Below are 10,146 nucleotides of genomic sequence, written 5' to 3'. Positions count from 1 at the left end.
AGTAAGGGGGGACAGTGTTGGTTGATCTGCGAATTTCCTACGTTTCTACGTCCCTGGCCATGTTACACTCATTCAGCCTCCCCCAGCAGAGTTAAAAATCACACAACACCAGGTTATAGTCCAACAGGTTTAATTGGAAGGTTGTCAACCACCTAATGGAGCAGCGGTCCAAAAGCTTGTGCTTCCAATTAAACTGTTGGACTATAACCTGGTGTTGTGTATTTTTAACTTTGTACACCGCAGTCCACCGTCGGCATCTCCAAATCATATCACCCAACAGAGGGCGGTATTCGCGGAGGTGAGAGACAATCACACAGCCTCCCCCAGCAGAAGGCGATATCCGGGTAGGTGACAGACATACTCAAGCTTCCCAGCAGAGGGCAATATACGGGGATGTCACTGACATATTCAGTATCTCCTGCGAGTCATTGACACACCCACGCTGTCCAGCAGAGGGCAATGTCCTGGGAGGTGACAGACACTCACCCACTCCCTTGCAGACGACGATGTCTGGGAAGGCCACAGACACTCACCCAGGGTCCCCTGCAGAAGGCGATGACCTGGGAAGTGACGGACACTCGCCTGCAGAAGGCAATGTCCTGGGAGGGTGACACACTCGCTCAGCCAGCCCTGTAGAGGGCAATGTCCTGGGAGGTAACAGACATTCGCTCAGCCAGTCCTGTAGAGGGCAATGTCCTGGGAGGTAACAGACATTCGCTCAGCCAGTCCTGCAGAGGGCAATGTCCTGGGAGGTAACAGACATTCGCTCAGCCAGTCCTGCGGAGGGCAATGTCCTGGGAGGTAACAGACACTCGCTCAGCCAGTCCTGCGGAGGGCAATGTCCTGGGAGGTAACAGACACTCGCTCAGCCAGTCCTGCGGAGGGCAATGTCCTGGGAGGTAACAGACACTCGCTCAGCCAGTCCTGCGGAGGGCAATGTCCTGGGAGGTAACAGACATTCGCTCAGCCAGTCCTGTAGAGGGCAATGTCCTGGGAGTTATTGCGCCGCTGTGTTGTTAAGATGCCGGTGGTGAACTCGGGTCTGAACGGTCAGTGCAGTGAGCGTTGAGGCCGTCGCTATGTCGCTGTTCCGCTGTGGCCGATCGTTGGGGTTTTTATTGCAGTTACAGGCGGTCGGTCGAGGGCCTGCCTTAATTGTGAGGTGTCTCCGGAGTGTCAGCACTGAGGCTGGAGGCCCGTATCGCTGCTATGGCCTGAGCCACCGGCAGCTGCTGCGGCTCCAGGGCCGGGATACCGGCCCCTTCCTTCAGGGTCTCATCACCAACGACGTCGAGGACGTGGTGAGCGGGCGCCGGGAGGCAATTTACTGTCATCTCCTTAACTTGCAGGGGAGGACATTGTTTGATGTGATTCTGTACAGGTAGGTTAAATAAGCCAGCATCTGAGAAGCTCATTGATTCCTCTGTCCATCAGTATTGAATGGGTGTGGGGTGGGGTGTCACGTCTGTTGTAGTATCCCTACCTCTGGGACACAAAACTCAGGTTCAAGTTCCAATAGCTATGGACATTTGTCATGTCTGAACAGGTTAATTAAAAACGTGTAAGTAGTGGGGATTGTAGTGTAAAATTCCTGTACAAACGTGTCACACAGTAATTAAAATCCTGAGAAAATGGTGATTCTCCATGACATCTGCATTTGCCAGATACTTAGCTAGCACATAACCCTTCAAGAGATGTCAGCTGTTGGATTGGGTTGGCTGTCTGAGTGTCTTATCCTGGATTAATGGTGCTGGAAGAGCACAACAGTTCAGGCAGCACCCGAGAAGCTTCGAAATCGACGTTTCGGGCAAAAGCCTTTCATCAGGAATAAAGGCAGTGAGCCTGAAGCGTGGAGAGATAAGCTAGAGGAGGGTGGGGGTGGGGAGAAAGTAGCATAGAGTAAAATAGGTAGGTGGGGGAGGGGATGGAGGTGATAGGTCAGGGAGGAGAGGGTGGAGTGGATAGGTGGAAAAGAAGATAGGCAGCTAGGACAATTCATGGGGACAGTGCTGAGCTGGAAGTTTGGAACTAGGGTGAGGTGGGGGAAGGGGAAATGAGGAAACTGTTGAATTCCACATTGATGCCCTGGGGTTGAAGTCTTCTGAGGTGGAAGATGAGGGGTTCTTCCTCCAGGCGTCTGGTGGTGAGAGAGCGGCAGTGAAGGAGGCCCAGGACCTCCATGTCCTCGGCAGAGTTGAAATGTTGGGCCACGGGGCGGTGGGGTTGATGTTCCCTAAAGTGCTCTGCTAGGAGGCGCCCAGTCTCCCCAATGTAGAGGAGACAGCATTGGGAACAACGGATACAATAAATGATATTAGTGGATGTGCAGGTAAACCTTTGATGGATTGGAAGGCTCCTTTAGGGCCTTGGTTGGAGGTGAGGGAGGAGATGTGGGCGTAGGTTTTGCAGTTCCTGCGGTGGCAGGGGAAGGTGCCAGGATGGGAGGGTGGGTTGTAGGGGGACGTGGACCTGACCAGGTAGTCACTGAGGGAACGGTCTTTGCGGAAGGCGGAAAGGGGTGGGGAGGGAAATATATCCCTGGTGGTGGGGTATTTTTGGAGGTGGCAGAAATGTCGACGGATGATTTGGTTTATGTGAAGGTTGGTAGGGTGGAAGGTGAGCACCAGGGGCGTTCTGTCCTTGTTACGGTTGGAGGGGTGGGGTCTGAGGGCAGAGATGCGGGATGTGGGCGAGATGCGTTGGAAGGCATCTTTAGCCACGTGGGAAGGGAAATTGCGTTCTCTAAAAAGAGGCCATTTGGTGTGTTCTGTGGTGGAACTGGACCTCCTGGGAGCAGATACGGTGGAGGCGGAGGAATTGGGAATACGGAATGGCATTTTTGTAGGAGATAGGGTGGACAGAGGTATAATCCAGGTAACTGTGGGAGTTGGTGGGTTTGTAAAAAATGTCAGTGTTAAATTGGTTGTCATTAATGGAGATGGAGAGGTCCAGGAAGGGGAGAGAGGTGTCAGAGATGGTTCAGGTAAATTTAAGTCAGGGTGGAATGTGTTGGTGAAGTTGATGAATTGCTCAACCTCCTTGAGGGAGCACGAGGTGGCACCAATGCAGTCATCAATGTAGCGGAGGAAGGAGTGGTGCCAGTGTAATTACAGAAGATGGACTGTTCTACGTAGCCAACAAAGAGACAGGCGTAGCTGGGGCCCATATGGGTGCCCATGGCTACCCCTTTGGCTCCTACAGCTACCTGGATTACACCGCTTCCCACCCCACCTCCTGCAAAAATGCCATCCCGTATTCCCAATTCCTCCGCCTCCTCTGTATCTGCTCCAGGAGGACCAGTTCCACCACAGAACAACACATCAGATGGCCTCCTTCTTTAGAGACCGCAATTTCCCTTCCATTGTGGTTAAAGATGCCCTCCAACGCATCTCATCCACATCCCGCACCTCTGCCCTCAGACCCCACCCCTCCAACTATAACAAGGATAGAACCCCCCCTGGTGCTCACCTTCCACCCTACCAACCTTCGCATAAACCAAATCACCTGCCGACATTTCCATCACCTACAAACGCACCCCACCACCAGGGATATATTTCCCATCTCGCCCCTTTCCGCCTTCCGCAAAGACCGTTCCCTCCGTGACTACCTGGTCAGGTCCATGCCCCCCTACAACCCACCCTCCCATCCTGGCACTTTCCCCTGCCACCGTAGGAATTGCAAAACCTGCGCCCACACCTCCTCCCTCTCCTTCACCCAAGGCCCTAAAGGAGCCTTCCACATCCATCAAAGTTTTACTTGCACATCCACCAATATCATTTATTGTATCCGTTGCTCCCGATGTGATCTCCTCTACATTGGGGAGACTGGATGCCTCCTAGCAGAGCGCTTTAGGGAACATCTCCGGGACACCCGCACCAATCAACCACACCGCCCTGTGGCCCAACATTTCAACTCCCCCTCCCACTCTGCCAAGGTCATGGAGGTCCTGGACCTCCTTCACCGCTCCCTCACCACCTGACGCCTGGAGGAAGAATCCCTCATCTTCCGCCTCGGAACACTTCAACCCCAGGGCATCAATGTGGACCTCACCGGTTTCCTCATTTCTCTCCGCGCCCCCCCCCCCCCCCGTTCCAAACTTCCAGCTCAGCACAGTCCCCATGACTTGTCCTACCTACCTATCTTCTTTTCCACCTATCCACTCCACCCTCCTCCCTGACCTATCAGCTTCATTCCCACCTCCACTCACCTATTGTACTCTATGCTACTTTCTCCCCACCCCACCCTCCTCTCATCTATCACTCCACCCTTCAGGCACTCTGCCTGTATTCCTGATGAAGGGCTTTTGACTGAAATGTCGGTTTTTCTGCTCCTCGGATGCTGCCTGAGCTGCTGAGGCTTTCCAGCACCACTCTATTCCGGATTCTGGTTTCCAGCATCTGCAGTCATTGTTTTTACCTCATCAGACAAGAATGGCCATTTGACTTGGTTTATTCAGCAAGGAATTGTGACATGGCTTACCAATATAATGATAAGATTGTTTGCTAAAGTTAGGTCATACAAAACATACAAAATAGGAGCAGAAGTAGACCACTTGGTCCCTCAAGCTTGCTTCACTATTCAGTGCTGATCTGTTTGTTTTGAACTTTACTGTCCCATCTACCCTCAACCTATGATTTCCCTTGCCTATCCAAAATCTATCAATCTCCGTTTTTATAATATTTAATAGCCTCCCCCCGCTCCCCTCCCCACACATTCTGAGGCAGAGATTTCACACAGCCCTCGGATAGAAATTTTGTCTTCACCTTCTTCCTAAAAGAGTGACCCTAATATTAAAATGGTTCCCCCTTGTTCTGGACTGACTCACAAGTGAGAACATTTTTCCCGTGTGCACATTGTTGAGATTTTTCAAGATCCTGTACACTTCAATGAAATTTTCCTTCACAGTTCTATTTTTATAATCTATTTTCTAATCAACCTGTTCAGAGGTATTACACAGAGGTATGACCTCTGGAGCAGGTGGGATTTAAACTTGGGCCTCCCAGTCCAGACGGAGGGATGTTAGCACTGCACAAGATCCTTCAAGCATCTCAGCTCAGTGGAAACAAAGCCAATTTGTCTAATCTATCCTCAACAGAATTCACTCATTTCAGGTGTCAATCTAATAAATCTTCTCTGAACCATCCTCAGTGTATTTATGCCCTTCCTTAAAGGAGATCACAGCTGCACACAGTATTCAAATTATAATCTCACTAATGCCCTGTTTAATTAAATGTAACCTTACCTTTATATTTAATTATTCTTGTAGTAGAGGATAGCATTCCATTAACCACCTTGATTATGTGTTGTAGCTGTAAACTAATTTTTTGTAACTCATGCACTTGAAAATCTAGACCTGTCTTCACCTCAGAATTCCAGTCATTCTCCTCCATTTAAATAATACACTGCTCTTTCTTTCTTTATGCTCAAACAAAAAAAATCTTGATTGTAGTTTGTAAAATGTGCCATCTATACCAAAATACATGCGCAAATTAAAGTTATGGCGACTGCTGCTATGTGGACCCTTGCCTATAAGTCTGCAATATTGTCAGTGAAATACAAAGCACTGTAATTCATTCTGTGCTGTTATTTCTGCTCCCCTCCTACCCCATTCATCTTGCCGTATTATCCTGTTTAAAATCAAATTGTTTTGCCTATTTGAGAGTTAAAATCTTGTTTAAAATCCATTTTAAAATATCTTTAAATGTCTTTTGAAGTTTGGTATACAAATAGTTGTGTTGGCACAATGAATTATTCTAGTCCATGAGTTGTTGGTAAAATTTGTGTTAGTTCTTTCATGGTGGTTATTGTTATCTCTTTCAAATGCCAGGTTACACAAAAGCCAAAATGAAGAGCCATCCATTCTCCTGGAATGTGATGCCACATTACTTGATGCTATTCAGAAGCATTTTAAAGTTTATAAAATTCGAAGGAAAGTGGAGATATCCCCTTGTCCCGAGCTTTCCCTGTGGACAGTGCTCTCATTGGAACCGTCAGCTAAAGCTGGCAGTGCTTTAGAAGTAAATGCAAAGAAAGTGGTGGTGTGCACCCGTGATCCTAGAACTGATGCCATGGGATGGCGATTAGTATTGAGCAAAGTCGACGATCCTTTGGCCGTTGTCCTAGGAAGTCATCTAGGAGATATCCAGGACTACCATAGATATCGGTATCAAATAGGTAAGGAATGTTTATAGCTTGCAAACTGAAACTGGCATAAAACTCCACAATGTTTGGTATCTCAGAGGGGTTGCCATGAGAAGTATTTTTTTAAAAATGTTATTTTTTTTGAAGGCTGTGACTTTTATTTTCACCGCAGTGAGGAACACAATTGAAGCAATGTGCTCCTTGATACAATTTCACCTTTTGCTATGTATTTGCAAATAAGCAAATTAACATTTTCTAAGCATTTTTCATAAAATAACCTTTGTAATCAGGAACTGTTCACACAGCATGACCAGAATATTGGCTGAGAGGAATGTAACATTTCAGATGATTACCTACGCGTTTCACTCTGGGTGGGTTGTTCAAAGCCCTAAATTATCCAAACTTTCACTTGTACTGAAAATTTAATTTTGTCTATTTTGTATACATTGTCTTGCAGCCCATCTCCCTCTAATATCCAGTGACATTCTTCCTGATTCAGAGATGAACTAGCATATTAGGAGTAGGCCATTTAGCCCATTAAGCCTGTGATTTAGAATAGTAGATTTTCTGCTCAACACCATTTTCCTTGATGTGATTAGTGTCTAGAAATCTGTCGATTTTTTACTTTAATGTACTCAGTGACTGAGCTTTCATAATTCTTTGCTCTGGGGCAAAGAATTCCAAAGATTTACCACCCTCTGAAGAAATTCCTTATCTCAGTTCTAAATGGTCTGCCCTTTATTCTGAAACTGTGTTCCCTTCATTCTAGATTCCCAGTGATGGGTAACATCCTTTCTTTGACTCATCACATGTATGATGAAGTCTCTATATGTCTGCAACTTGCTGCATTTCTGCTGTGGTACTGAGTTATGATGATCATGAAGGACTTGCCTGGCCACCTGTGAGATCTAGAACTAAATTTGGTGGATCTACAGCAAAAGGCTAATTGGCTCCAGGAGAGTGGCCTCTGCCATACACTTGTCTCTAACTGAATGTCTTATGGAGGAGCTAGCAGCTAAGTCCTTGGTTAGCCAGTTATTGATGGGTTAGCCTGATACATGACATTGGGAAGCTGCACTGATTATGAAGACAAAAATATCCTCTATACTTAATGAGATAATTGGTGACAATTGAGTGGGTTGTGTTCACTGTTCAGATGGCAATGTACTTGACTTATGGTGAGTTAGGCGTGTTAGATTCTTTTTCCTGAGATTCTTACACACCTGATGTAACTGCAACATGCCAACTTCTGTGAACAACCAAAATTTTATTAAGCACAGTACAATACAAGCTTTGGAAAAACCCTGAACACTCTTCGCCATGCTTGTGAAGCGTGTCGGGAGGTCTCTCCCTGAACAAAGGAAACAGTCCTTCCTTTATACAAAATCTTTACATCACAGTCAGTAATGCCCACAAGACAACCCCCTCACAGTCACATCCCACTCAAGACACAATGCAGTGACCACATCATCTCCAGAAACAATGTAATGCAAATCATCCCTTAATGGCCAGATCTGGTGTGAATTGAATTTTTTTTTAGTAACTGTAGGGTGCGGTCAGAATTTCAATTGCAATGTTCCAACTGACTTTTAAATAGGTGATGATGCAAATGGCTCTGAATGGCAAGGAAATGACCACATAAATGGCTCTGAAAATAGGAGATGATAATGTAAATTTCTTACAACCTATCTGTAATTCAGAAGAACCCACCCTAGCCTCGGGACAAACAATTTCCTGCAGCTCAGCTGAGCAAGTTGACTCTTTAATATCACAGACTGTTCACCCCCATTCATTGTGTGAAGCTTCTTGTGCCTCTACCCCCTCCAGCAAAATCCCGGGCATTCACTCATTTGGTGCCTGATGTCTCCTTTGTACCGTGAGGTTTCTGGGTCCAACATGACACGCCTGCTGATATTGTTTGGAACCTAGTCCCATTTTCAGGCATACTCAATCAACAGCTGAACCAGTTAGGCCTGTGAAGGAATGAACATTTTATTTGCCTTTGAAAGTTTCAAGTGCCTTCAAGGAGCTGGACAACCCTCTAAAGGTGTCCACAGGATGCGTTCTTTTTAAAATTTACTTCATTGAGAACTTTGGGCAACTGGGTGCTAATGTCTGAAAATGATAAAATGATTAGTTATTCTAAATGTATATGAACAACTGAGATTAATTATATATATATATATCAAGGATAGATGGTCATTTTTCTTTATTTTAAGGAATTGCTGAAGGTGTGAAGGACCTTCCATCTGGAGAAGCAATACCTCTGGAATCCAATCTAGTTTACATGAATGGAATCAGTTTCACTAAAGGCTGTTATATTGGGCAAGAGTTAACAGCTCGGACTCACTACACAGGTGTGATTAGGAAAAGATTGATGCCAATACAACTGGACAACCCCTTACCACCTGGCAGTGTTCCTGAAAAGGCGCAGATTGTGACTGAATCTGGAAAATCAGCTGGAAGGCTCAGGAATTATACCGGTGATGTTGGCTTAGCCATGGTTCGACTGGCCTTTGCAAATGAACCACTTCGCCTGCGCACAAAGGGCGATGCTCAGGTATCGTTGAAGGCATCAGCTCCAGATTGGTGGCCAACTGATGAAAATAAATGAAAAAATGTTTTGTATTGAAAACCACACTTTGTGGCAAGGTATTTTCCTAAATAAACGATTGGATTTGTGAAAGCTTTTTTGAGTTTTCATTAACCCAGTATTGCAGCTTCGCCTTCTGATTGTTCTCTGGAACTCTCCTGGCAGTTTGGTGGGATGAATGTCTAAAAGGAACATGATTTAGTTGTCTGCAGGAATCTTATTTGATCCCTCTTAAGAACTGATTTTAATTTTGAAACAATTTGAGCAATGTAAGTGCTAACCAGTGGAAATGTATTAATATGCGAAGAATGGAATAACTACATATCACATGGATAGTTAATATTGCTAGTTTTCACTTGTTTATATAATAACCATTATTTTGTACCATTATTTGTTCTCTGACCAACTGACTCTGAGATTCAGGGCCTGACCTTGAGCCCCAACTGAGAACAGCGGCAGGTGGTTGCTAAAGTTAGCAGTGCTGCTCTGTGTGCTTGTTCTCAGGCTCCGTCCTGCCTTGTAGGGGAGGGAATGATAGGAATATGTGAACTAATGACCACAAAATCCCAGTCACTGTTCTTCAACTCTTATGTCCAGTCAGCCTGTCAGTTCCAAGAGGTGGTAGGGACCAGCTTGGCTGTGTGGAGTCACCCTTCTGTGTGCAGATCAGGAGTCCAAGCCTACATGGAACGCAATGTCCTTCCTCTTTCTGATCGCAGCAGCAGTCACAGGTTGTCTGGTAGAAGAGTTTTCCTTTGCAAGGTGATGGCCTGGCTGCAAGAGTGGCTTTCAAAATGTGAAAATATTAAGATAGTATACCTCTATTTTGATGCCTGCCGCCCCCCTTGACCCAACTTCTAAGTATTAATTGGTGTATTCAAGTAAAAATCACTGAGTGATTGTTATCACTGAGTGATTGTTTCCCATATAGGGTGAGCCTTTGACCACTGTTTGAACTTAATGGTGGGAAAAATCCAGACCTAAGCTTCGGGAACAGGAGTAGAACATTTAACCTCTTGTGCCTGCCTTGCCATTTTAGATTATGGCTGATCATCTGCCTCAATGTCTTTTGCTGCAATTTCTCTAAATATCTTTAATGTCTAGAAATCCAGCCATGTCTTTTTATGAACAGAGTTAACTGACTACCCTTTAGCACTCTGGGGCATAGAATTCCAAAGATTCGTTATTGAGTGAAGAAATATCTGTAATTTTAGACTTAAATGTGTCTCTGCTAATTATGAGACTCTGTCTCCTGGTTTGTCACTCCACCCCAAGCCATAAGAAAACATATTTCTTTTACATACATCCTAACACATCCCTCAAGAAAAATCTTCTCTTATTGTAAATGAGAGAATAGAGGCTCAGTAAAGTTTCTGCAACCTCCCCATGTAAACAGACACTCCTTTGGAATT

General features: G+C 45.6%; 1 protein-coding gene and 1 long non-coding RNA gene across 2 annotated transcripts in view; one reads left to right on the top strand and one right to left on the bottom strand.

The window, feature by feature from the left end:
• The first annotated feature begins 1,021 nt into the window (after window positions 1-1,021).
• On the top strand, window positions 1,022-8,827 carry iba57 (iron-sulfur cluster assembly factor IBA57). Its single transcript, XM_043690804.2, has 3 exons — window positions 1,022-1,381; window positions 5,828-6,174; window positions 8,361-8,827. The coding sequence occupies exons 1-3, from the start codon at window positions 1,080-1,082 to the stop codon at window positions 8,753-8,755; spliced, it is 1,044 nt and encodes a 347-aa protein (XP_043546739.2). The 5' UTR covers window positions 1,022-1,079; the 3' UTR covers window positions 8,756-8,827.
• The window catches only part of LOC148150015 (uncharacterized), a 23,878-nt gene continuing 21,120 nt past the window's right edge, over window positions 7,389-10,146 (bottom strand). Inside the window, exon 3 of the long non-coding RNA XR_015757278.1 lies at window positions 7,389-9,520. This is a non-coding gene — a long non-coding RNA (uncharacterized LOC148150015). The remainder of the gene's footprint in view (window positions 9,521-10,146) is intronic.

Source organism: Chiloscyllium plagiosum, unplaced genomic scaffold, assembly GCF_037043375.1.
Source record: "Chiloscyllium plagiosum isolate Xiang-an unplaced genomic scaffold, Cpla_swu_hap1 HiC_scaffold_5, whole genome shotgun sequence".
NCBI classification, from domain to species: Eukaryota; Metazoa; Chordata; class Chondrichthyes; order Orectolobiformes; family Hemiscylliidae; genus Chiloscyllium; species Chiloscyllium plagiosum.
The sequence above is the reverse complement of the archived record's forward strand: the minus strand, read 5'-3'. Positions and strand labels throughout refer to the sequence as shown.

What these genes read in the sequence shown, in the direction of transcription:
- iba57 (XM_043690804.2), top strand. Translation starts at nt 1,080, where the DNA reads ATGTCGCTGTTCCGCTGTGGCCGATCGTTGGGGTTTTTATTGCAGTTA. An exon ending in TTTGATGTGATTCTGTACAG is followed by an intron (nt 1,382 to 5,827) that starts GTAGGTTAAATA and finishes TTCAAATGCCAG; the next exon opens with GTTACACAAAAGCCAAAATG. An exon ending in TAGATATCGGTATCAAATAG is followed by an intron (nt 6,175 to 8,360) that starts GTAAGGAATGTT and finishes CTTTATTTTAAG; the next exon opens with GAATTGCTGAAGGTGTGAAG.